Raw genomic sequence first — 27,457 nt, 5'->3', positions numbered from 1 at the left:
GCTATTAGTTAGACCCTTATTACTCTCCTGTGATGCATCATTTTGCCGTATATAGCCTATTTAACAAAAAAATCACACTGGGGTGCTGCTTATGCCACAGTTCATATAGAATCTCAAAAAAGCAGAAAAAAAGATGAAGCGCACTCACCGGTCATGATTCGTCAGATTTATTCAGACATAAATAACGTGCTGCAGGGAGGGTTGTGAACACACACGGACGACGGCCATTTCGTGCTTAATGCACTTCAACAGGTCCTGTGACGGGAGGAAGTGAGGTGGGTCTTTAGGCCGGTTTCACACGTCCAGATAATTCCAGTACCGTACAAAAACGGTACTGGAGTTGTCCGTGTGCACATAGTCTTACACTTACCGTGTTTTTTGCAGGCCTTTTTTGCGGGCCGTATTGCTGTAATTTTCACGCTCTGCCACAATAACGGACCGCAAAAAACTTGCAGATCGACGTTTTTTGGGTTTCCAATACTATGGCAAAAGTATCGGGGGGAAAAAAAGAAGGCATTCCACAAAACCGAAAGTCAGTCCCCCGCAAAAACATGCAAAGTTTTTGCCGCCCCATAGAAACCTATTGGAGCCGCAAAAACCGGATGCTAAACCACGGTTAGGCCATGTTCACACTATGCGGTTTTTACTGCGGAACCGCGGCGATTTTGCCGCTGCGGGTCCGCAGCTGTTTTCCATGCAGGGTACAGTACAATGTTACCCTATGGAAAACAGAAACCGCAGTGCACATGATGCGGAAAAACCCGACAAAAAACGCGCAGAATTGCTGCGGAAAAAAAGAAGGACCATGTCACTTCTTTGTGCAGAATCGCAGTGATTCTGCACCCATAGAAATGCATTGATCCGCTTACTTCCCGCATGGGGCTGTGCCCACCATGCGGGAAGTAAGCGGATAATGTGCGGGTTATACCCGGGGTGGAGGAGAGGAGACTCTCCTCCAGGCCCCGGGAACCATATTTGTATTAAAAAAAAAAGAATTAAAATAAAAAATCATGTTATACTCACCTCTGAAGTCTCAGCGCTGCACGCGGCCGTCGGGTCTCAGGTTTGCTATGCGACCAGGACCTTCGGTGACGTCGTGGTCACATGACCGTGACGTCACCGAAGGTCCTGGTCGCACAGCATCTTTGGAACCGGACCGCCGCCTGCAGCGCCCAGGAGATCGGGACGTCAGAGGGTGAGTATACCATGATTTTATTATTTTTAACACTACTATTGATGCTGCATATTGCTGCATATGCAGCATCAATAGTAGGGGTAAATCCCGCAGCGGAACCCGCAGGACAAACCGCAATAAATCTGCAGGGATAACCGCAGCGGGTTTGCCCTGCAGATTTATCAAATCCGCTGCGGGAAAACCCGGGGGACAAAAAGGAATGTGTGAATGTGGCCTTAGGCTACTTTCACACTAGCGTCAGCGTGTCGCAGTGCGTCGGGCCGACGCATCCCGTGACAGCGCAGCACAACGGGGGCAGCGGATGCAGTTTTACAACGCATCCGCTGCCCCATTGTGAGTTGCGGGGAGGAGGGGGCGGAGTTCCGGCCGCACATGCGCGGTCGGAAATGGCGGACACGACTCACAAAAAAAGTTACATATAACGTTTTTTTGTTCCAACGGTCCGCCACAACACAACGCAACCGTCGCACGACGGTTGCGACGTGTGGCAATGTGTTGCTAATGTTAGTCTATGGGGAAAAAATGCTTCTTACAGTAATGAATGTGCGGCTCCACCCCTATGGGAGGTAGAGCCGCATATTCATCACTGTAATGTGCGGCACCACGTGACCGCTCATACAGGGCAAGCAGCGAGAGGATGGAAGCGCCGAGGGAGCTGGGTAAGTATTTTAATGCCAGCGGGGGGGGCGCACAGGGGGTGGGAGGGGGCAGATTACCGGCAACTTTATTTTAAAAACAAAAATAAATAAAAAAAGATTATTCATTCCTTCTTTCCAGCAAACGCTGCGGGAGAGAAGAAATGAATGGGGCTTCAGCACCACACGTGGGGGGGACAGCGCTTACAGTAGCGCTGTCTCCTGCACGGCACACGGACAACATCCGTGTGCGCTACGTGTTTTACACGGACCCATTGACTTTAATGGGTCCGTGTGATCCGTGCGCTCCCACGAACACTGACATGTCTCCGTGTTTTCCATGTGTCTACGTGAGTCCGTGTCTCCGGTACGTCACCTCACGTATCGGAGCCACTGACGTGTGAAACTGGCCTATATCTTCTTTGAGAAAAGTACCCACACTATTATTCTTGCATAATATATGGTGGAAGATAAGGCAACTGCAGCAAATAGAGGGATGTTCACAATTTTCGTCAATATGGGGGAAACCCCTTGGTTGGTCAAACTGAAAATGTTTGACAGGTGGAAAAAAGGGGGTAAGATGGGTTTAACCCCTTAGCGACCGCCGATACGCCTTTTAACGGCGGCCGCTAAGGGTACTTAAACCACAGCGCCGTTAATTAACGGCGCTGTGGAAAAAGTGAATAGCGCCCCCCAGAGGCCGATTTTCTCCGGGGTCTCGGCTGCCAGGGGTAGCCGAGACCCCAGAGAACATGATTCGGGGTTTTTTTAACCCACCCCGCATTTGCGATCACCGGTTATTAACCGTTTACCGGCGATCGCAAAAAAAAAAAAAAAAAAAAAAAAGCGATCTCTTTTTAATTTCTCTGTCCTCCGATGTGATCGCACATCGGAGGACAGAGAAAACGGGTCCCAGGTGGCCCCCCAATACTCACCGATCTCCCCCGATGCTCCTCGTGTCTCCCGGTGGGCGCCGCCATCTTCAAAATGGCGGGCGCAGTGCGCCCGCCGGCCGGCCCCGCGAGAATCTTTGGGGTCTCGGCTGCCGGGGGTAGCCGAGACCCCAAAGAGCATGATCGGGGTCGGTTTTACCGACCCCTGTTTTGCGATCGCCGGTAATTAACTGTTTACCGGCGACCGCAAAAAAAAAAAAAAAGTAAAGTGTAATTCTCTGTCCTCTGATGTGATCGCACATCAGAGGACAGAGAAATAGGGGGATTCGGGGACCCTACAATACTCACCTGTGTCCCTGGATCCTCTTGCTGCTCCTCCTGGCCGCAGGCAGAAGAAAATGGCGGGCGCATGCGCAGTGCGCCCGCCATCTGTCTCCATCTGCCGGCCGGCAGGAGAACAGCAGTTGGGGCTAAAATTAGGGCTAGGGTTAGGGCTAGGGTTGGGGCTAAATTTAGGGTTAGGGTTGGGGCTAAATTTAGGGTTAGGGTTGGGGCTAAATTTAGGGTTAGGCTTCTTTCACACTTACGTCGGTACGGGGCCGTCGCAATGCGTCGGCCCGACATACCGACGCACGTTGTGAAAATTGTGCAAAACGTGGGCAGCAGCTGTAGTTTGGGCAGCGGATGCGTTGAAAATCTATGTCCTGGGGAGGAGGGGGCGGAGTTACGGCCACGCATGCGCGGTCAGAAATGGCGGATGCGACGTACAAAAAAACGTTTCATTGAACGTTTTTTTGTGCCGACGGTCCGCCAAAACACAACTGATCCAGTGCACGACGGACGCGACGTGTGGCCATCCGTCACGATCCGTCGGCAATACAAGTCTATGGGCAAAAAACGCATCCTGCGGGCACATTTGCAGGATCCGTTTCTTGTCCAAAACGACGGATTGCGACGGAATGCCAAACTACGCAAGTGTGAAAGTAGCCTTAGGGTTGGGGCTAAAGTTAGGGCTAGGGTTGGGGCTAAAGTTAGGGTTAGAGCTGGGATTAGGGTTAGGGTTTGGATTAGGGTTGGTATTAGGGTTAGGGTTGGCATTAGGGTTACGCTTGGGATTAGGGTTAGGTTTGGGATTAGGGTTAAGGTTAGGGTTGTGATTAGGGGTGTATTGGGATTAGGGTTAGGTTTGAGGTAAGGGTTGAAATTAGGATTAGGGGTGTGTTGGATTTAGGGTTTTGATTAGGGTTATGGTTAGGGTTGACATTAGGGTTGTTTTGGGGTAAGGGTTGTGATTATGGTTAGGGTTAGTGATTAGGATTATGGATCAGGTTGGGATTAGGGTTAGGGGTGTGTTGGGGTTAGGGTTGGAGCTAGAATTGGGGGGTTTCCACTGTTTAGGTACATCAGGGGGTCTCCAAACCAACAGCCAATTTTGCGCTCAAAAAGTCAAATGGTGCTCCCTCCCTTCTGAGCTCTGCCGTGCGCCCAAACAGTGGTTTACCCCCACATATGGCGCATCAGCGTACTCGGGATAAATTGTACAACTATTGCAGTCCAATTTCTCCTGTTACCCTTGTGAAAATAAAAACTTGGGGGCTAAAAAATCTTTTTTGTGGAAAAAAAAAAATATTTTTTATTTTCACGGCTCTGCATTATAAACTTCTGTGAAGCACATGGGGGTTCAAAGTGCTCACCACACATCTAGATATGTTCCTTAAGGGGTCTAGTTTCCAAAATGGGGTCACTTGTGGGGGGTTTCCACTGTTTAGGCACATCAGAGGCTCTCCAAACGCGACATGGCGTCCAATCTCAATTCCAGCCAATTCTACATTGAAAAAGTAAAACGGTGTTCCTTTACTTCCAAGCTCTGCGGTGCGCCCAAACAGTGGTTTACCCTCACATATGGGGTATCAACGTATTCAGGAGAATTCGCACAACAACTTTTGTGGTCTAATTTCTCCTGTTACCCTTGTGAAAATAAGAATTTGTGGGCGAAAAGATCATTTTTGTGTAAACAAAAGCGATTTTTTTATTTTCACGGCTCTACGTTATAAACTTCTGTTAAGCACTTGGGGGTTCAAAGTGCTCACCACACATCTAGATAAGTTCCTTAAGGGGTCTAGTTTCCAAAATGGTGTCACTTGTGGGGAGTTTCCACTGTTTAGGCACATCGGTGGCTCTCTAAACGTGACATGGCGTCCGATCTCAATTCCAGCCAATTCTGCATTGAAAAAGTCAAACGGCACTCCTTCTCTTCTAAGTTCTGCGGTGCGCCCAAAAAGTGGTTTACCCCCACATATGGGGTATTGGCATATTCAGGAGAAATTGCATAACAAAATTTATGGTTACATTCATGTTTTTACACTTGTGAAAATAAAAAAAATGGTTCTGAATTAAGATGTTTGCAAAAAAAGTTAAAAGTTTTTTCCTTCCACATTGTTTCAGTTCCTGTGAAGCACGTAAAGGGTTAATAAACTTCTTGAATGTTGTTTTGAGAACCTTGAGGGGTGAAGTTTTTAGAATGGTGTCACACTTCATTATTTTCTATCATATAGACCCCTCAAAATGACTTCAAATGTGATGTGGTCCCTAAAAAAAAAAATGGTGTTGTAAAAATGAGAAATTGCTGGTCAACTTTTAACCCTTAACTCCCTAACAAAAAAAAATTTTGTTTCCAAAATTGTGCTGATGTAAAGTAGACATGTGGGAAATGTTATTTATTAACTATTTTTCGTGACATATTTCTCTGATTTAAGGGCATAAAAATACAAAGTTTGAAAATTTTAAAAATTTTCGCCATATTTCCGTTTTTTTGATAAATAATCGCAAGTAATATCGAAGAAATGTTACCACTAACATGAAGTACAATATGTCACGAAAAAACAATCTCAGAATCAGTGGGATCCGTTGAAGCGTTCCAGAGTTATAACCTCATAAAGTGACAGTGGTCAGAATTGCAAAAATTGGCCTGGTCATTAAGTACCAAATTGGCTCTGTCACTAAGGGGTTAAGGCCTTCGCACAATTACAGGGACAGTTTGATATAAGCTCAAAGGACTTTTACAAAATGCCACCAGTTATGTCATGCGTTTAATGCTGATTTCACGAAAACCATCTTGAAATTTTATGAACAAAATACTGTTAATTAGTAAACTTAAAAACACATCTGGAGTGATATCGCTATTATATAGATCCTTGTTAACATTGACATTAAGTAAATATCCAGTACATGGTAAGGAGAGGTGGGAAGCTGAGATTGGTCCAATAGAAGGACAATGGATAGAGATATTAGCTTAGTGAAGCAGATAGACCCTCCCAACACTACAATGTATATAGAACACCTGCGTTTTTATGTAAACTTGGGGCTAGAACGGACGCATGCCGCCCTAGGTGTGGTTCTGATGCTGCATCCCTACTTCATATGATGTGGTCATGCCCTGAAGTGGAGAAATATTGGAAGAAAGTAATCAGGTTGATTAGATGAGTCTTCAAGGTAGTTTTGGAAACCACTCCTCTGGTTTGTGTACTGGGATATGTGGAAGACGTTCAGACAAATGAGGCGGGTAATGTAGCTATAGCGCGTATGCTGTACTTAGCAAGAGAACTAATAGCACAATATTGGTCTCAGTTTTTGCTCAGCGTACTCCAAAATATAGTCCTCGCACCAAATCTTTAACTTCTAATATATTTCTTTTACAGAGACTTGGTTCACAGGTTGCACCAGCGAAGTGTACAGGTCTTCCTCATATCTGGAGGATTTCAGAGCATTGTGGAGCACGTAGCTGCAGAGCTGGACATACCACTAACTAGTGTGTATGCGAACCGGCTCAAGTTTTATTTCAATGGTAAGTCATGTGGTGATTTCAAGGAAAGCATTCTGCTTGCTCGGCTTCAGACAAGTTCTTGTTATCTGATTCATTAATTTTTTTCTTCGGAGTTTGCATTACATTCCTAAAGAGAAAAACAAGACTATAGTGTATGGATTGCTTAGGAAAAAAATAACTGAACGGAATATTTCTTCATGGATTTGGTCCCTTTAAGGCCGGCGTCACACACAGCGTATGAAAATGCAGTCCGTATATTACGGCCGTAATACGCTGAAAAGTCCCGAAAATAGTGGTCCGTAGCTCCTCTGTAGGCAAGGTGTGTCACCGTTTTTTGCGCATGGCATCCTCCGTATGTAATCCGTATGGCATCCGTACTGCGTGTTTTTATCGCAGGCTTGCAAAACCGACATACGGCTATACAAGGGATCCATGTGTTAAAAAAAAAAAAAACATATATACTGTCTCATATATATATATATATACAGTTAGGTCCATATATATTTGGACAGAGACAACATTTTTCTAATTTTGGTTATAGACATTACCACAATGAATTTTAAACAAAACAATTCAGATGCAGTTGGAGTTCAGACTTTCAGCTTTCATTTGTGGGTATCCACATTAAAAATTGGATGAAGGGTTTAGGAGTTTCAGCTCCTTAACATGTGCCACCCTGATTTTAAAGGGACCAAAAGTAATTGGACAATTGACTTCAAGGCTATTTCATGGACCGGTGTGGGCAATCCCTTCGTTATGTCATTCTCAATTAAGCAGATAAAAGGCCTGGAGTTGATTTGAGGTGTGGTGCTTGCATTTGGAAGGTTTTGCTGTGAAGTAGACATGCGGTCAAAGGAGCTCTCCATGCAGGTGAAACAAGCCATCTTTAAGCTGCGAAAACAGAAAAAAACCCATCCGAGAAATTGCTGCAATATTAGGAGTGGCAAAATCTACAGTTTGGTACATCCTGAGAAAAAAAGAAAGCACTGGTGAACTTATCAATGCAAAAAGACCTGGGCGCCCACGGAAGACAACAGTGGTGGATGATCGCAGAATAATCTCCATGTTGAAGAGAAACCCCTTCACAACAGCCAACCAAGTGAACAACGCTCTCCAGGAGGTCGGCGTATCAATATCCAAATCTACCATAAAGAGAAGACTGCATGAAAGTAAATACAGAGCGTTCACTGCATGGTGCAAGCCACTCATAAGCATCAAGAATAAAAAGGCTAGACTGGACTTTGCTAAAAAAAACATCTAAAAAAGCCAGCACAGTTCTGGAAGAACATTCTTTGGACAGATGAAACCAAGATCAACCTCTACCAGAATGATGGAAAGAGAAAAGTATGGTGAAGGCGTGGTACAGCTCATGATCCAAAGCATACCACATCATCTGTAAAATACAGCGGAGGCAGTGTGATGGCTTGGGCATGCATGGCTGCCAGTGGCACTGAGTCACTAGTGTTTATTGACACAGGACGTGACACAGGACAGAAGTAGCCGAATGAATTCTGAGGTATTCAGAGCCATACTGTGTGCTCAGATCCAGCCAAATGCAGCCAAACTGATTGGTCGTCGTTTCATACTACAGATGGACAATGACCCAAAACATAAAGCCAAAGCAACCCAGGAGTTTATTAAAGCAAAGAAGTGGAATATTCCCGAATGGCCAAGTCAGTCACCTGATCTCAACCCAATTGAGCATGCATTTCACTTGTTAAAGACTAAACTTCAGACAGAAAGGCCCACAAACAAACAGCAACTGAAAACCACCGCAGTGAAGGCCTGGCAGCGCTTCAAAAAGGAGGAAACACAGCGCCTGGTGATGTCCATGAGTTCAAGACTTCAGGCATTCATTGCTAACAAAGGGTTTTCAACCAAGTACTAAAAATGAACATTTTATTTAAAATTATTGAATCTGTCCAATTACTTTTGGTCCCTTTAAAAACAGGGTGGCACATGTTAAGGAGCTGAAACTCCTAAACCCTTCATCAAATTTTAATGTGGATACCCTCAAATGAAAGCTGAACGTCTGAACTTCAACTTCATCTGAATTGTTTTGTTTAAAATTAATTGTGGTAATATCTATAACCAAAATTAGAAAAATGTTGTCTCTGTCCAAATATATATGGACCTAACTGTATATATATATATATATATATATATATATATATATATATATATATATATATATATATATATATATATATATATATATATATATAATATATATAATATATTTATATATATATATATATATATATATATATATATATATATATATATATATATATATATATATATATATATAATTGTCTAAGGGTTTTTCTGTCTGTCTGTCTGTCCTGGAAATCCCGGCTCTCTGATTGGTCGAGGCCTGGCGGCCTCGACCAATCAGCAACGGGCACAGCGACGATGATGTCATAAAGGTTGCCTCGACCAATCAGCGACGGGCACAGTCTGCCGCGAATTCTGGAATCATCATTGTCCGTATACTACGGGGACATGCATATTCTAGAATACCCGATGCGTTAGAATCGGGCCACAATCTAGTATGTATGTATGTATGTATATATATATATATATATATATATATATTACTTCATACAGCGCGAGATAGCAGAAAGCCGGTAATTCAATTACCGGCTTTTGCTTTCTCCTTCCTAAACCTGACATGATATGAGACCTGGTTTACATACAGTAAACCATCTCATATCACCATTTTTTTTTTTTGCATATTCCACACTACTAATGTTAGTAGTGTGTGTATATGCAAAATTTGGCCGTTCTAGCTAGTAAAATAAGGGGTTAAATGGCGGAAAAATTGGCGTGGGCTCCCGCACAATTTTCTCCGCCAGAGTAGTAAAGCCAGTGACTGAGGGCAGATATTAATAGCCTGGAGAGGGTCCACGGTTATTGCCCCCCCTCCCTGGCTAAAAACATCTGCCCCCAGCCACCCCAGAAAAGGCACATCTGGAAGATGCGCCTATTCTGGCACTTGGCCACTCTCTTCCCATTCCCGAGTAGCGGTGGGATATGGGGTAATGAAGGGTTAATTCCACCTTGCTATTGTAAGGTGACATTAAGCCTAATTAATAATGGAGAGGCGTCAATTATGACACCTATCCATTATTAATCCAATACTAGTAAAGGGTTCAAAAAAAACACACACGCATTATTAAAAAATAATTTATTGAAAAAATCACAAAGGCTGTTGTATTAATTTATTCTACTCTCAATCCACTCACTGAAGACCCTCGATCTGTAAATTAAAAAAAATAATAAACCAACAATATACATACCTTCCGAGGATCTGTAAGGTCCAACGATGTAGATCCATCTGAAGGGGTTAAAATATTTTGCAGACACGAGCTCCGCTAATGCAGGCTGCTCATGTCTGCAATACCCAGGCGAATGAAGCTAAATATAGGTCAATGACCTATATTCAGCTTCATTTGCGGTGAGGCGCCCTCTGCTGGCTGTTCCTAGATCGTGGGAACTTTCCTAGAAAGCTCCCTTGCTCGAGTTCATATGAGGACAACCAGCAGAGGGCCGCCATCTTCCGGCCGGCAGATTCGTTCCAAAGTGAGTTTTGATCACTGAGATAGGTTATATCTCAGTGATCAAAATAAAAAAAATAGTAAATGCCCCCCCCCCCCCCCCCCCCCTTTGTCACCCCCATAGGTAGGGACAATAATAAAAAAAATATATATATATTTTTTTTTTCCACTAAGGTTGGGGTAAGAACTAGGGTTAGGGGTAGGGGTAGGGTTAGGGTTTCGGTATGTGCACACGTATTCTGTTCCTCTGCGGATTTTTCCGCTGCGGATTTGATAAATCCACAGTGCTAAACCGCTGTGGATTTATCGCGGATTTACCGCGGTTTTTCTGCGCATTTCACTGCGGTTTTACAACTGCGACTTTCTATTGGAGCAGTTGTAAAACCGCTGCGGAATCCGCAGAAAGAAGTGACATGCTGCGGAATGTAAACCGCTGCGTTTCCGTGCAGTTTTTCCGCAGCATGTGTACAGCGATTTGAACATTGAACTGTAAACTCATGGGAAACTGCTGCGGATCCGCAGCGTTTTCCGCAGCGTGTGCACATACCTTTAGAATTAGGCTATGTGCACACGGTGCAGTTTTGGCTGCGGATCCGCAGCAGTGTTCCATCAGGTGTACAGTACCATGTAAACATATGGAAACCAAATCCGCTGTGCCCATGGTGCGGAAAATACCACGCGGAAACGCTGCGTTGTATTTTCCGCAGCATGTCAATTCTTTGTGCGGATTCCGCAGCGTTTTACACCTGTTCCTCAATAGGAATCCGCAGGTGAAATCCGCACAAAAAAACACTGGAAATCCACGGTAAATCCGCAGGTAAAACACAGTGCCCTTTACCCGCGGATTTTTCAAAAATGATGCTGAAAAATCTCACACGAATCCGCAACGTGGGCACATAGCCTTAGGGTTAGGGTTGGAATTAGGGTTGTGGTTAGGGGTGTGTTGGGGTTAGGGTTGTGGTTAGGGGTGTGTTGGGGTTAGGGTTGTGATTAGGGTTATGGCTACAGTTGGGATTAGGGTTAGGGGTGTGTTGGGGTTAGTGTTGGAGGTAGAATTGAGGGGTTTCCACTGTTTAGGCACATCAGGGGTCTCCAAACGCAACATGGCGCCACCATTGTTTCCAGCCAATCTTGTATTCATAAAGTCAAATGGTGCTCCCTCACTTCCGAGCCCTGACGTGCGCCCAAACAGTGGTTTACCCCCACATATGGGGTACCAGCATACTCAGGACAAACTGCGCAACAATTACTGGGGTCCAATTTCTCCTGTTACCCTTGTGAAAATAAAAAATTGCTTGCTAAAACATCATTTTTGAGGAAAGAAAAATTATTTTTTATTTTCACGGCTCTGCGTTGTAAACGTCTGTGAAGCACTTGGGGGTTCAAAGTGCTCACCACATATCTAGATAAGTTCCTTGGGGGGGTCTAGTTTCTAAAATGGGGTCACTTGTGGGGGGTTTCTACTGTTTAGGCACACCAGGGGCTCTGCAAACGCAACGTGACGCCCGCAGAGCATTCCATCAAAGTCTGCATTTCAAAACGTCACTACTTCACTTCTGAGCCCCGACGTGTGCCGAAACAGTGGTTTACCCCCACATATGGGGTATCAGCGTACTCAGGAGAAACTGGACAACAACTTTCGGGGTCCAATTTCTCCTGTAACCCTCAAGAAAATAAAAAATTCTGGGCTAAAAAATTATTTTTGAGGAAAGAAAACGTATTTATTATTTTCACGGCTCTGAACCCCCAAGTGCTTTACAGAAGTTTATAACACAAAGTGCTCACCACATATCTAGATTAGTTCCTTTGGGGGTCTAGTTTCCAAAATGGGGTCATTTGTGGGGGATCTCCAATGTTTAGGCACACAGGGGCTCTCCAAACGCGACATGGTGTCCGCTAACAATTGGAGCTAATTTTCCATTCAAAAAGTCAAAAGGCGCGCCTTCCCTTCCGAGCCCTGCCGTGTGCCCAAACAGTGGTTTACCTCCACATATGAGGTATCGGCGTACTCGGGAGAAATTGCTCAACAAATTTTAGGATCCATTTTATCCTATTGCCCATGTGAAAATGAAAAAATTGAGGCGAAAAGAAATTTTTTTGTGAAAAAAGAGTACTTTTTCATTTTTACGGATCAATTTGTGAAGCACCTGGGGGTTTAAAGGGCGCACTATGCATCTAGATAAGTTCCTTGGGGCGTCTAGTTTCCAAAATGGGGTCACTTGTGGGGGAGCTCCAATTTTTAGGCACACGGGGGCTCTCCAAACGTTACATGGTGTCCGCTAAAGAGTGCAGCCAATTTTTCATTCAAAAAGTCAAATGGCGCTCCTTCCCTTCCAAGCCCTGCCGTGCGCCCAAACAGTGGTTTACCCCCACATATGAGGTATCAGCGTACTCAGGACAAATTGGACAACAACTTTCGTGGTTCAGTTTCTCCTTTTACCATTGGGAAAATAAAAAAATTGTTGCTGAAAAATCATTTTTGTGACTAAAAAGTTAAATGTTCATTTTTTCCTTCCATGTTGCTTCTGCTGCTGTGAAGCACCTGAAGGGTTAATAAACTTCTTGAATGTGGTTTTGTGCACCTTGAGGAGTGCAGTTTTTAGAATGGTGTCACTTTTGGGTATTTTGGGTATATAGACCCCTCAAACTGACTTCAAATGTGAGGTGGTCCCTAAAAAAAAATGGTTTTGTAAATTTCGTTGTAAAAATGAGAAATCGCTGGTCAAATTTTAACCCTTATAACTTCCTAGCAAAAAAAAATTTTGTTTCCAAAATTGTGCTGATGTAAAGTATACATGTGGGAAATGTTATTTATTAACTATTTTGTGTCACATATCTCTCTGGTTTAACAGAATAAAAATTCAAAATGTGAAAATTGCGAAATTTTCGCCAAATTTCCGTTTTTATCACAAATAAACACAGAATTTATTGACCTAAATTTACCACTAACATGAAGCCCAATATGTCACGAAAAAACAATCTCAGAACCGCTAGGATCCATTGAAGCGTTCCTGAGTTATTACCTCATAAAGGGACACTGGTCAGAATTGCAAAAAACGGCCAGGTCATTAAGGTCAAAATAGGCTGGGTCATGAAGGGGTTTATAATGGACTAGATGGCATCCCGATTCTAAAGAATCGGGAGTCTAGAATCCATATATACTTTATTTATTCAAATGTAAGAATAATACAATTAATAAATAATAGTAAGAAAGAACAAAAAATGGCTGCACTCACCAGCTCTTGACAATTCTTGTTATTTAAGGTACAGTTACACAGGATCCATGAACATGCTTATGAGGGGAGGGATGAAAGACATCAGACGACAACTTTGCGTGTTGTGGCAAATGCCACAACAACGGTTCTTTGCTTAAGAACAATAATGTAAATAATATGTATCAATAACTATGTATATTGGTATGTTCTATGACATTTTAAAATATTTCATTATTATGTGGAAAGGCTCTTAGTACCCATACTGGCGCATACTTGTGTGCTCATCAGGTATTTTCACAGTAATTTTACATCTGATGGGTTGGTATGAAACGTTTTTAATCATCTCTTGGGCTTAGCTAAGCCTTCATTTTAAATAATTCTAATAGGTACAACAGAAATAAAAGCCTTTTTGTGTACCCAAATTTTTTGTGTTTATTTTTACAGAAGTGTAAAATTTAAGAAATCAACGTTCATAGTACACCGATGGGCTAATATAAGCATGCCCATCAACCACATCACGGTAGCCTTTGAACTGATGGGTCCTAACTAACTGATTCCTATTTCTTAATACTCAGACCTCTTTCACATCTGCATGTTTCTGATATTTGCAGAAGTAATGTTAAAAACAATACAACTTCCACATTTGGTAATGGTTTGTTTGTTGCCTTAGAAGAGTCAGGTGTGAAGCATGTCTTATAAGCAGACTTAACAGTGTGCAGGCGACGGCGTTTATCATTTGGAGTGTAAGTAGGACAGTGTTTGCGCTTACGTGCAGATTTACCAACGGTTAAAGGAGCTTCAAGCTGCACACATTCTATGAATGGAGACAAAGAAGCTGTATTGTGGGCAGAATCTATGACTGAGGACGTGGAAATATTATGTTTGCAACGTTGAGAGCGTGCAGCAGCAGCTTTATTACTTAATCGATTAGTTTTGTCCTCAAAAGACTCATTAGTAATGCGTTTATTGCAAGCAGCATTAACAGTGTCCAGGCGCTTATGTCTGTCCTCTGTAGTCTCGTTAGCATGCTGTTTGTGCTTACGTGCGGCATCGGCGGCTTTTCGCTCAGCGTCATTGGTATACTTATTATCAGACCTGATGTTACGTGCGCCATCAGCAGCTTTGGGCTCTGTGTCATTAGTATACTTAACAGTGTCCAGGCGCTTGCATCTATCCTCTGTACTCTTGTTAGCACGCTGTTTGCGCTTACATGCGGCATCGGTGTCTTTTCGCTGTGCGTCATTGGTATACTTATTATCAGACCTGATGTTACGTGCGCCATCAGCAGCTTTGGACTCTGTGTCATTAGTATACTTAACAGTGTCCAGGCGCTTGCATCTCTCCTCTGTACTCTTGTTAGCACGCTGTTTGCGCTTACGTGCGGCATCGGCGGCTTTTCGCTCTGCATCATTACCATACTTTATATCAGACCTGATCTTACGTGCGCCATCATAAGCTTTGGACTCTGTGTCATTAGTATCCTTACTATTCGAGCTCATGTTGGCTAAGCTAAACAGCTTTAAGCGTGGTGGTGGCAAACAACAGGTTAATAAGAGGCAGTGTCAGGTAGTAGGAAAATAGCCAGTTAATAATAGGCAATAGTTCTTTGCAGGAATGCAGATATTAATAAATAGGCAGTTTATATTGCAGAGAAATTGCTGGGCAATAATGGACAATGTCCTTATGTGGCAAATAATAGAGCAATATACCCAATGTGGCAAAGAAGAGGTTAATAAACGGCAGTCTCTCAGTATAACAGTCAGTGAATAATAGGCTTTATATGGAGAAAACACCAAACAAAAGTTCAAAATTGGTGTGAAAATGTCACTGAACCACTTCACAACTAAATATATATAGTTTTGGTAAATGGTATTATCATTTTTTTGACGAAATTCGGCAGGAGCTTGAAGAGCAACGTCACTGGGCCCGCCTCCACGCAGTAGAAACCTGCTGTGAGGTAAAAATTCAAAAATCACACCAAAATGGCGGGCGGAGTGTGTCACAGTACGGCACGTTTCTGATTGGTCGCTCGCAGCAGGCGGCAACCAATCAGACACTGGACACTGTTGACGTCACTTATCTCCGGACATTAGCTCCGGACATTAGCTCCGCACATTAGCTCCGCACATTAGCTCCGGACATTAGCTCCGGACAAAGCCACGGAAGTTGGCACAAATTGCAGGAAGTAGTATTCTAGGCAATTATATATTAGATAGGTGTCATAATTGACGCCTCTCCATTATTAATTAGGCTTAATGTCACCTTACAATAGCAAGGTGGCATTAACCCTTCATTACCCCATATCCCACCGCTACTCGGGAATGGGAAGAGAGTGGCCAAGTGCCAGAATAGGTGCATCTTCCAGATGTGCCTTTTCTGGGGTGGCTGGGGGCAGATGTTTTTAGCCAGGGGGGGGCCAATAACCGTGGACCCTCTCCAGGCTATTAATATCTGCCCTCAGTCACTGGCTTTACTACTCTGGCGGAGAAAATTGTGCGGGAGCCCACGCCAATTTTTTCCGCCATTTAACCCCTTATTTTACTAGCTAGAACAGCTACATTTTGCATATACACACTACTGACATTAGTAGTGTGGAATATGCAAAAAAAATGGTGATATGAGATGGTTTACTGCATGTAGACCAGGTCTCATATCATGTCGGGTTTAGGAAGGAGAAAGCAAAAGCCGGTAATTGAATTACCGGCTTTTCTCTCTAACAGCGCTGCGTATTCCTCGCAAGTCACACTGCTGGTCCGTGTGTAATCCGTAATTTTGGGGCTTCCATTGACTTTCATTGACGTTTTATTTGCGCAATAAGGTGACAAACGCAGCATGCTCGATTTTCTGCGGCCGTAGAAAGCTGTATAATACGGATCAGTTTAATATGGCAGATAGGAGCAGGGGCATAGAGAATAATTGTGCCGTATTTTTTGCGAGTTTTACGGACGTAGTTTCTGCGCTCTTATGTCCGTAAAACTCGCAAGTGTGACGCCGGCCTAAAAAGAAGAATTGCATTTCCATGTAAAATTAGGAATGCAAAATAATACAAATAATTAACTATTGTAGAGTTGACGAAAAAGGATCATAGAGCCCACGGTTTGGCTGCTGACATGCCCTCTGCATCGGGGCCCCATGAATATTTTTGCTCAACTCTTAACGGCCAATTTCATCATCTGACTCGTTTCTTAGTCAAATGTAACATGGTAATTGAATCAGAATGTCTGCCGTTACTGGGCTGAGGATGGCGAAGGTTTATGTAGTGTTTTTTTATGGAAATGATCATCCCTGCTTGCAGCACTTTCTATCACACCAACACCTTGATGGCACATGATGAGCCCCATTATAAGTCGGTGTGGTCCATAGAGTTGGCGTACGTCGCGTGCTGGAGCGGCGGTGCGTTGTGCCACCTCCTATGAATCGTAACCCTCCCTTGTCTGTATTTCTAAGGTGAATATGCCGGATTTGATGAGACACAGCTCACAGCAGAATCTGGTGGGAAAGGCAAAGTGATTGGCTTATTAAAGGAAAAGTATGGCTTTAAGAACGTAATGATGATTGGAGATGGAGCTACTGATATGGAAGCCAGCCCCCCAGCTGTAAGTATTAGTCATATTGGGCTTATGCTACTAACTTGTAGGATAGACAGAACTGATTCTATATATTGGAAAAAGACCACCCACACGTGACAAAACTGACATCTTTCTTCCGGATTCCACTTTCGTCCCTCTTTTACAAAATATCCAAAAGTCCAAGAGACCAAATAGTCACATAAGAATTTACTTCTATTTATTTTTATCTGATTAAAAAAAGACACCATCTCTCCCATACACATTAGATGGCTGTCAACGGAACGATTTTTTTGTCCGTCGCTCCTATGTTCTCTGTGACTAAGTCGATTCCAGTTATGTCTAAAAGGGAGTCTGACAGCAGCATCAGGTAGTGGTAGACACCCTGATTCCAGTGATTTATCACTTAGTTTATTGGGTGCAGTAGTTGGGAGAGAATCACAGTTTTCTCTGTTGCAGAGCTTGGAATGTTACGCCTTATATAACCCTGCACACACAATTAGCAGATTTGTCAATGGCAGATTTCTATGTACTCTGTGTAATCAGTGGGGGGGGGGGGGGGGGGTGTTGGACCAGGAAACATGAGGCAGCTAGCCCTGGAGTAATTATCTCCTGCTGATAAAACACTGATTGTATTGAAACCGCAAAACACTATCCAGTAAACGTCACAAAACTAGACCCCGATCTCTGCCCCTACATCATTCTGCTGTCAGATTACTGAAAACGGGCTTACTGATTCCTCTTAACTTCCCCGACCATGCTGAATGCTTAAATCCCTGTACAATCAATTTCCAGGTGCTCCAATACACCTGAAACTGTCATTATCGGTGGGATTGGCTGACATTAGTCTGTTTTATGGGGGATTTGAGATGACGTTTTGGCTATGTTGGCCTTTATTATGGCAAATCTTCATAGAAGCCTTGTGTATATGGCTGTAGCGGGGACATTTGCATCACCCGGTGACAGTGAACAAGCAAATAATCCTAACAGGCTGAAACCTTGCTTAAATTTATCTGAGCACACAAATCTCCAAGGCCCATTTTCCTTTTTGTAATTTCTCAAATGTGAAAAATGATAATATGACTTTTTTTGCCAAATTTACAAAGGAAACCCAAATATTCAAGCCATGGCAAAAAAACACGTTGGGCAAAACATATTTACTGTTTGCCCAGGTAGGGCAAGATCGCCATGTTTTCCTGCAATCGGTCAGCAGAATACAGGTTATTGCAGCCCTGTATTACAGTAAAACATCTTGAGCACTAACACATTTCTTAGGAAATTGATTTTTCTCCATTTCCCAGCCCATTATGGTAACACATCTGCTAAAGAGAGCTGTCCCTCTATGAGAAGTATATAAAGTGCTGTTCGAGCAGTTTCCCAAATGTACCTTTGTATCATTGAGTGACCTTCAAACTTGACTCGGTCAGTGAATTTCTTTGGAAATTTCTTCACATCCCGTGATGCTTAACCGCACTTAGATGTGTCTCGCTATAGAATAATGGTTTGATTTGTGATATTCCCACATTTATTACGTGGTTTCCGTTTTAGGACGGTTTCATTGGATTTGGAGGAAATGTCATCCGACAACAAGTAAAGGAAAAATCCAAATGGTACATTACAGACTTCGAGGAACTCCTCCGGGAACTGGACGGGGACAGCATCAAAATGAACCACAATGAAATAATTGATTAACGGCGCGATTCCACAGCAGATTTTGTAGAAACAAAGCCACATTTGTTAAATTGTACAACCCTTCATAAGAATGTAGGGTTGGTAGATATGTTAATGTACCTTTGCTGTACATTTAGGTAGAAATATTGATTATTTAACTTTTAGGATTTTTATAAATTGCTAGTCTTTGACGGAAAGACTAACCGGTATCTTTTTTCCCAAATTTCTTTTAGATACATTTTAGTTTACAATGGTGCAGAGCTAGTGTATGTATTGCATTGCTGTCTCACATGGTGTCATGGGGTGGAAAGGCTTCTACAGTTGTGGCCAAAAGTTTTTAGACTGATACAAATTTTGGTTTTCACACTGTTTTTAGGTCTTTTAGTCAGTGTTTTTATGGTTACTGAAGTACAATTATAGATTTAAGTTTTGTTTCAATACTTCTGCAATTCACCTTGGCATTCTGGATGTCAGCACCTGGGTTAGGTCCTGACTGAGGACAACCCATTCTTGTCTAATTCTTGCTTGGAGTTTTTCACAGTTTGTGGTTTTTGTTCACTTGCGTTGAGGATTGACCACAGGTTCTCAATGAGATTGACATCTGGACCCATTGACATCTGGCCATGGAACCAAGAAAATAACATTTTGTTCACTGAGCCACTTGGTTATAACCTTTGCCTTGGAACTTGATGCTTCATCATGCTGGATAAAGCATGGGTCATCATAAAATTGCTCCTGGGTTGTTTGGACAAGTTGCTCTTGGAAGACATGTAGATCCCATTCTTTATTCACGGCTAGAGATGAGCGAACCTGAACAGTAAAGTTCGTCGTCCGTACCGGTAGTCCAGGAAGTCCGTGTTACTGTTTGTGTTTGGCTGCTCGAACACCAGGTGTTTGTCACACTGTCATTTACATGACAGCGTGGGAAACACCGCTTCTGATTGGCTGTGAAATCATCCACTCCGGTCAGAGAGCTGCGGTTCCCACGCTGTCAAAAGACAGCATGAGTGCTCTGCTGTGATCAGAGGTATAAAGTTTACCTCCGGTCACTGATATCAGTGGATGGGACTACAGCGCCCATCATCCGACACCTGCTGCTGCTACTAACAGTAAAAGCAGAAGAGGCTGATGGGTGTATTTATTAGCTGGCTCCAGTGCTGTAAATAAATAATGAAAAAAAAAAAAAAACGACGTGGGTCCCCTGTATTTTTGATATTCAGCAAGGCAAAACTCACAGCTGGGGGTTGCAACCCTCAGCTGTCAGCTTTAACAAGGTTGGTTATCAAGAATAGAGGGGTCCCCACGCCGCATTTTTTTTATTTACTTAAATAATTAAAACAAACAGTGTGGAGTTCCCCCCTATTTTTGACAACCAGCATTGCTAAAGCAGACAGCTGGGGGCTGGTATTCTCAGGCTAGTAAGGGGCCATGGATATTGCCACCCCAAGCCTAAAAATAGCAGCCCGCAGCTGCCCAGAAAATGCACATCTATTAGATGGGCCAATTCTGGTGCTTTGCCTGGCTCCTCCCACTTGCCCTGTAGTGGTGGCAAGTCTGGTTAATATTGGTGTGGTTGATGTTACCTTTGTATTGTCAGGTGACATCAAGCCCACGGCTTAGTAATGGGGAAGTGTCTATAAGATACCTATCCATTACTAATCCTATAGGTATAGTGGGGGAAAAAAGTATTTAGTCAGCCACCAATTGTGCAAGTTCTCCCACTTAAAAAGATGAGAGAGGCCTGTAATTGACATCATAGGTAGACCACAACTATGAGTGTCAAAATTGAGAAAACAAACCAGAAAATTACCTTGTCTGATTTGGCAAGATTTATTTTGCAAATAATGGTGCAAAATAAGTATTTGGTCACCTAAAAACATGTAAGATTTCCTGCTCTCATAGACCTGTAACTTCTTCTTTTAATAGGCTCCTCTGTCCTCCACTTATTACCTGTAGTAGTTTTGAACTTGTTATCAGTATAAGACACCTGTCCACAACCTCAAACAGTCGTGCTCCGAACTCCACTATGGTGAAGACCAAAGAGCTGTCGAACGACACCAGAAACAAAATTGTAGCCCTGCACCAGGCTGGGAACACTGAATCTGCAATAGGCAAGCAGGTTGGTGTAATGCAATCAACTGTGGGAGCAATAATAAGAAAGTGGAAGACATACAAGACCACTTATAAGCTCCCTTGATTTGGGGCTCCACGCAGGATCTGACCCCATGGGGTCAAAATGATCACAAAAGCAAAAATCCCAGGACCACACAGGGGGACCTAGTGAATGACCTGCATAGAGCTGGGACCACCGTAACAAAGGTTACCATCAGTAACACACTACGCCGCCAGGGACTCAGATCCTGCAGTGCCAGACGTGTCCCCCTGCTCAAGCCAGTACGTGTCCGGGCTCGTCTGAAGTTTGCTAGAGAGCATTGGAATAATTCAGAAGAGTATTGGAAGAATGTCTTATGGTCTGATGAAACCAAAGTAGAACTGTTTGGTAGAAACAAAACTCGTCGTGTTTGGAGGAGACAGAATGCTGAGTTGCATCCAAAGAACACCATAGCTACTGTGAGGCCTGGGGGTGGCAACATCGTGCTTTGGGGCTGTTTCTCTGCAAAGTGACCAGGACGCCAGATCCATGTACATGAAAGAATGAATGGGGTCATGTATCTTGAGATTTTGAGTGCAAACCTCCTTCCATCAGCAAAGGTATTGAAGATGAAACGTTGATAGGTCTTTCAGCATGATAATGATCCCAAGCACACCGCCAGGGCAATGAAGGAGTGGCTTCGTAAGAAGCATATGAAGGTCCTCAAGTGGCTTAGCCAGTCTCCAGATCTCAACCCCATAGAAAACCTTTGGAGGGAGTTGAAAGTCCGTGTTGCCCAGTGACAGGCCCAAAACCACACTGCTCTAGAGGAGATCTGCATGGAGGAATGGGCCAACATACCACCTACAGTGTGTGCCAACCTTGTGAAGACTTACAGAAAACGTTTGACCTCTGTCATTGCCAACAAAGGATATATAACAAAATATTGAGATGAACTTTTGTTAATGACCAAATACTTATTTTCCACCATAATTTGCAAAATAAATCTTGCCAAATCAGACAAGGTGAATTTCTGCATTTGTTTTCTCATTTTGACTGTCATAGTTGTGGTCTAGCTATGATGTCAATTACAGGCCTCTCTCATCTTTTTAAGTGAGAGAACTTTCACAATTGGTGGCTGACTAAATATTTTTTTTCCCCACTGTATCTCACCAGGGAAATTACTGTACAAAAGATATAGGTATCATATATGGATAGGACTCAATAATAGATTCACAAAAAAAGTTAATCTAATATGTCCTCTTTGTAGAGCAAATAGTCAATACTGTATAAACATGTTAGGCTGGAGTCACACTAAACGTATGAAAATCAATCCAAGTCTCCCTGCGAAAGTCGCACGAGTGTAATGAAAAGTGTCATGCGAGTACAATCCGATTTTTTTTCACACATAGCATCCGATTTACATCCGAATGCAGTGCGATTGCTATCAGATTTTAACATGAGCTTTTACATAGAGCAATTCTCTAAGCCATTTACACATCGTTTTCAAAGGAAATATTCTTCAAAACACACATATAATAGATAGATAACAGAAAGATAGATAAACAAATAGAAAAAAAGATGGCAATTCAGCAGCCACATACTGTAAAATCACAGCAGGACCCGACAACATGGAATAGATGGATTACAGTAAATACACATAAAATAGGTAGCTATACAGATGTCAGTGACCAATACAATTAGTTCAGTGTGTGTGCAGCTTACAGTACATGTATTTAATTAATAAACAATTATTTTTCTGAAAAAAAATGGCATGGGCTCCTGCATAATTTTCTTAACCAGCAGAGGGAAAGCCGACAGCTGGGGGCCGATGTTCACGCTGACTTCAGTTAGGTGAAGTGAACTCCCAGGACCTGTCTGACGGCACAGGGAACAGCAGAACTTTCTCACGCTCGCGGTGCCCTCAGACAGGAAATAGCAGTTCACAGGGAGACACTGAGCACACACTGCTTTGTGTCTCTGCTGGATGACAGGCTGTATGGTCGCATCATGCAACCATGCAGCCAACTAGATTTAGCAGTGCTAGACCCGTCGTGGGACAAATAGATTATCATCATCTCTGTGGAAAGGTGAGGAATATTGTTGTTTGTTTTTTCTTAACTGTTTTGCAGAAGACAATGGCATCGGTGGAATGGGTGAGGTTGTAAGTATGGTTTAATATTTATTAGTTTCAATATGTTTATTTGAAATTTTTCAACATAACATAGACAGTCCTCTGGACAGAAAAATAAGGAGAGTTATTGAAAGGTATAGCAATTGCTGAATGGAGGAAACAACTTGACACGGGATAAGTCAAACACGATAAAACAAATACGTCACAAACAAAGGGTAAAGGCATCAGGGCAGAGAACATCATTGCTGTCTGCATGGTAATCATGGATACAGTACGGAAGGCGGTACTATATATTGAGTCACTACTTAGACGAGCTTGGGATTTAACTAAACCTGTTCATACAAGATTGTGAGGGGTGTGAGCCTAGGGTCTTTCAAACAAACAAGATAATGCTTATAAATCTCAAGAATGTTTATTTCACTACAAAAGCAGCTGAAACTAGACAAAGACCTATTCATGTATAACCTATTACGGAGACAGTGTAAGGCTATGTGCACACGTTGGGGTCCCTGCGGGTTCTCCCGCAGCAGATTTGATAAATCTGCAGGGCAAAACCGCTGCGGTTATCCCTGCAGATTTATCACGGTTTGTCTTGCGGTTTCCGCTGCAGGTTTTACTCCTGCACTGGTTTTACTATTGATGCTGCATATGCAGCATCAATAGTAATGTTAAAAAAAAAATGGTTATACTCACCCTCTGACGTCCCGATCTCCTCGGTGCAGCAGGCGGCGGTCTGGTTCCAAAGATGCTGTGCAAGAAGGACCTTCGTGACGTCACGGTCATGTGACCGCGACGTCACCGCAGGTCCTGCTCGCATAGCAACCCTGCGACTGGATGGTTGCGTGTTGCACTAAGAGGTGAGTATATCATTGTTTTTTATTTTAATTCTTTTTTTTTTACCACAAATATGGTTCCCAGGGCCTGGAGGAGAGTCTCCTCTCCTCCACCCCGGGTAGCAACCGCACATTATCCGCTTACTTCCCGCATGGTGGGCACAGCCCCATGCGGGAAGTAAGCGGATCAATGCATTTCTATGGGTGCAGAATCGCTGCGATTCTGCACAAAGAAGTGACATGCTGCGGGTTATAAACTTTTTTCCCGCAGCATGTGCACAGCGGTTTGCGGTTTCCCATCGGTTTATATGTTTACTGTAAACGCAATGGAAACTGCTGCGGACCCGCAGCATCAAAATCGCTGCGGTTCCGCGGTAAAAACCGCAATGTGTGCACATAGCCTAAGAGCTTGAGTCAAAAGAGCACTGGGGTCAAGGTCGAGCCAGGGATTCCAAGTTTGAAAAAAGATGTTCCACTCGTTATTCCTGGTTGATTGAATACATTCATATAATAGGATCCCATTTACCCTATCCTTAACTAACGAGATAGAAAGCGATGGGGTTCTCCATTTGGCTGCTATGTGAATTTTGGTTGCCATGCAAATGGTGGTCACCAATTTATGTAGACTTTTTGAAAACCCGGGATGTCTTACTCCCAACAGAAAAACTGTGGGGTCTATGGGGACTGTTTTTCCAAAGATCCGATCCACAATTAATTTGACCTCACGCCACAGAGCCTCGACAACTGGACACGTCCACCAGATGTGGAGCATATTGCCTGGGACATTGCAGCCTCTAAAGCAGTTTTCAGAGACCTGAGGGTATATGGCATGGAGTCTTGTTGGAACATGATATGCTCTATGTAGTACTTTAAGTGACGTTTCAGCCAACGATGTCTGATGACTGCCTTTTGATAATGAATCACAGCATGTATGCCATGTCTCTATGGGTATGGTGAGTCCTAGATCTTCTTCCCACTGTAGAATATATTTTAATTTCCCTTCTGTGTGTGGTATGTTAAACATAGAGTATATCAAGGAAATCGTTCCTTTCCTCATTGGGTCATTTATACACTTCTGTTCAAAACTAGTTGCACAAAATGAGATCCCATGGGACGACTTTTGCCGAGCAAAATGGAAGACCTGATTTATGCGTAAGGCTTCTCTAAACGGTGGCTCGTGTCGTTGAACAAATTCTTGCCTGGTGAATAATAAATTGAATGGAGAACAAAGATGCCTCTAATTAATATTTATTAAAGGAGTCTGTGTTATTCTTTCAGCTAGTGGACTTTTTTCTGGGTGTGTGTGTTTTTATACGATATGAATATGGGGTTAGTAATGGGGGCGTCATATTGACACCTCTCCATTACTAACCTCGGGACTTGATGTCACCTGGCAATACTAAGGTGATGTCAATCCCCCCAACCATCACCTCACTTGCCACTGCTACAGGGCAAGTGGGAAGAGCAAGGGTAAGTGCCAGAATTGGCACATCTTACAGATGCGCCCTTTCTGGGGCAGCTGAAAACTGATGTTTTTAGCCTGGGGGGGTGGGGGGCAGTATTCATGGCCCCTTCCTAGGCTATTAATATCAGCCCGCAGCTGTCTGTATAGCCTTTGCTGGTTATTAATTATAGGGGGACTCTACCTGATTTTTTTTTTTTTTTTTAGGGTCCCCTATTTTAATAGCCAGTAAAGGCTAAGTATAGAGTTGTGAGCTGATATTGATAGCCTGGGAAGCTCCAGGGGTATTGCCCCCTTCCCAGGCTATAACCATTGGCAGTGTGCAAGTGCCGGGAAAGGTCAGAGAGGCCCAGCACCTGCGCACTGCAGTACTTTGCTCTGCCCTCAACAGGGCAGACAAAGTACGCCTGCGCCGGAGCCGCAGCGTGAAGACATGAAGAGGACGTTATTGTAAGAAGATGGGAGGCCCCGGACCGCGACGCCCATCGTACCGGGACCGCCCCTGGGTGAGCATAATCTAACCTCTTTTTCTCATCTTTTAGGATACATCGGGGGCTTATCTACAGCATTACAGAATGCTGTAGATAAGCCCCTGATGCCGGTGGGCTTAGCTCACCTTCGATTTTGCGGGTGACAGGTTCCCTTTAAGTACATTTACAGTAGGCTGCACACACTGTACTAATTGTATATGTCACTGACATCTATATATCCTTTCTATGTATATTTGCTGTATGTAATCCATCAATTCTATGACGTCGGCTCCTGCTGTGATTTTACACTACGCGGCTGCTGTATTGACGGCTTTTCTTCTATGTAATCTACAGTATATGTATGTATATATATATATGTGTGTCACTGACCTCTATATATCTATGTATTCTATGTGTATATATTCTATCCGAACCTGTCAGTGTGATTTTACTGTATGTGGCAGATGAATTGCTGGCTTTTCAAAGGACATCGGTGTGTAAAAATTCGGACAGCACTCACATGGGCCGAGTGCTGTGCAATTTTTTTTCTCGCACCCATAGGCTTCCACTGGCGAGTCTCGGCTGAGTCTTGGTGACAATCGCAGCATCATGCTGTCATTTTACATGCACACTGAATACGCCTGAGAAAATGAAAGTTAGGGGAGCTGCCCCATAGATTTTTTTGTTTTCTCATCCATATTCTATGGTAGTGAGACTTAGAAGAAGTCTCTTGAACATCAAATATTGTGGAGGTTGTAGGAATGTTCATCTGAACATTATTGAAAAAATAAAGCATATAAATATACTCAATATGTGGAAGAAATCCTACAAACAAGTAACATACTTGCTGAAAACGATTAGATGTTCAGATTACATGAAACTACAACTTGCCTAAAGGACTGTTAACTGCAGGGCAATTAATAGGATTATACTTTGCTTATTCACTAAAGAGGAACCTTCACAAAAAAATTCATTTTGAAATGGATACATGATGTAGTAATGGCTGCAGAGTTGAATAAAACTTTTATTTTTTCTATAATTCCACTTCCCTCTTCAAGATATACTAACAAAGTATTTGGAACCTAATCAGTTTACTCTTAAGTCCCAGTGGGTGTTATCAGATAGTTTTCACTGGGGGCGTGTACTTCTGTGAGATGCTGAGCTGACCAATCATAAACCTGCAAGAAGAGCAGAAAAAGACTACTCTCCACAACCTGATTTAATTAACTGTATATGGCCCAAAATATCATCAGACAGAGCACACAGTCACTCTGCCTGCAGCATTACAGGTAATGGCCCAGTCAGTGCATACAGTTAGGGCCAGAAATATTTGGACAGTGACACAAGTTTTGTTATTTTAGCTGTTTACAAAAACATGTTCAGAAATACAATTATATATATAATATGGGCTGAAAGTGCACACTCCCAGCTGCAATATGATAGTTTCCACATCCAAATCGGAGAAAGGGTTTAGGAATCATAGCTCTGTAATGCATAGCGTCCTCTTTTTCAAGGGACCAAAAGTAATTGGACAATGGACTCTAAGGGCTGCAATTAACTCTGAAGGCGTCTCCCTCGTTAACCTGTAATCAATGAAGTAGTTAAAAGGTCAGGGGTGGATTCCAGATGTGTGGTTTTGCATTTGGAAGCTGTTGCTGTGAGCAGACAACATGCGGTCAAAGGAACTCTCAATTGAGGTGAAGCAGAACATCCTGAGGCTGAAAAAAAAAAGAAAAAATCCATCAGAGAGATAGCAGACATGCTTGGAGTAGCAAAATCAACAGTTGGGTACATTCTGAGAAAAAAGGAATTGACTGGTGAGCTTGGGAACTCAAAAAGGCCTGGGCGTCCACGGATGACAACAGTGGTGGATGATCGCCGCATACTTAATTTGGTGAAGAAGAACCC

The 27,457-nt window shown here is 43.1% G+C and overlaps 1 protein-coding gene across 3 annotated transcripts in view; it reads left to right on the top strand.

Annotated features, from left to right (window-relative positions):
• The window catches only part of PSPH (phosphoserine phosphatase), a 31,833-nt gene extending 12,510 nt beyond the window's left edge, over positions 1-19,323 (top strand). For all 3 annotated transcript variants that reach the window (XM_069757410.1, XM_069757408.1, XM_069757409.1), the window contains 3 exons: positions 6,422-6,567; positions 16,769-16,917; positions 18,436-19,323. In XM_069757410.1, coding sequence (XP_069613511.1) covers positions 6,422-6,567; positions 16,769-16,917; positions 18,436-18,579 — 439 coding nt within the window. In that variant the 3' untranslated portion in view covers positions 18,580-19,323. The remainder of the gene's footprint in view (positions 1-6,421; positions 6,568-16,768; positions 16,918-18,435) is intronic.
• Positions 19,324-27,457: the final 8,134 nt, after the last annotated feature.

The sequence above is a fragment of the Ranitomeya imitator genome, chromosome 3, assembly GCF_032444005.1.
Source record: "Ranitomeya imitator isolate aRanImi1 chromosome 3, aRanImi1.pri, whole genome shotgun sequence".
NCBI lineage: Eukaryota > Metazoa > Chordata > Amphibia > Anura > Dendrobatidae > Ranitomeya > Ranitomeya imitator.
Note: the sequence above shows the minus strand (reverse complement) of the source record. Positions and strands in the feature narration are given on the sequence as shown.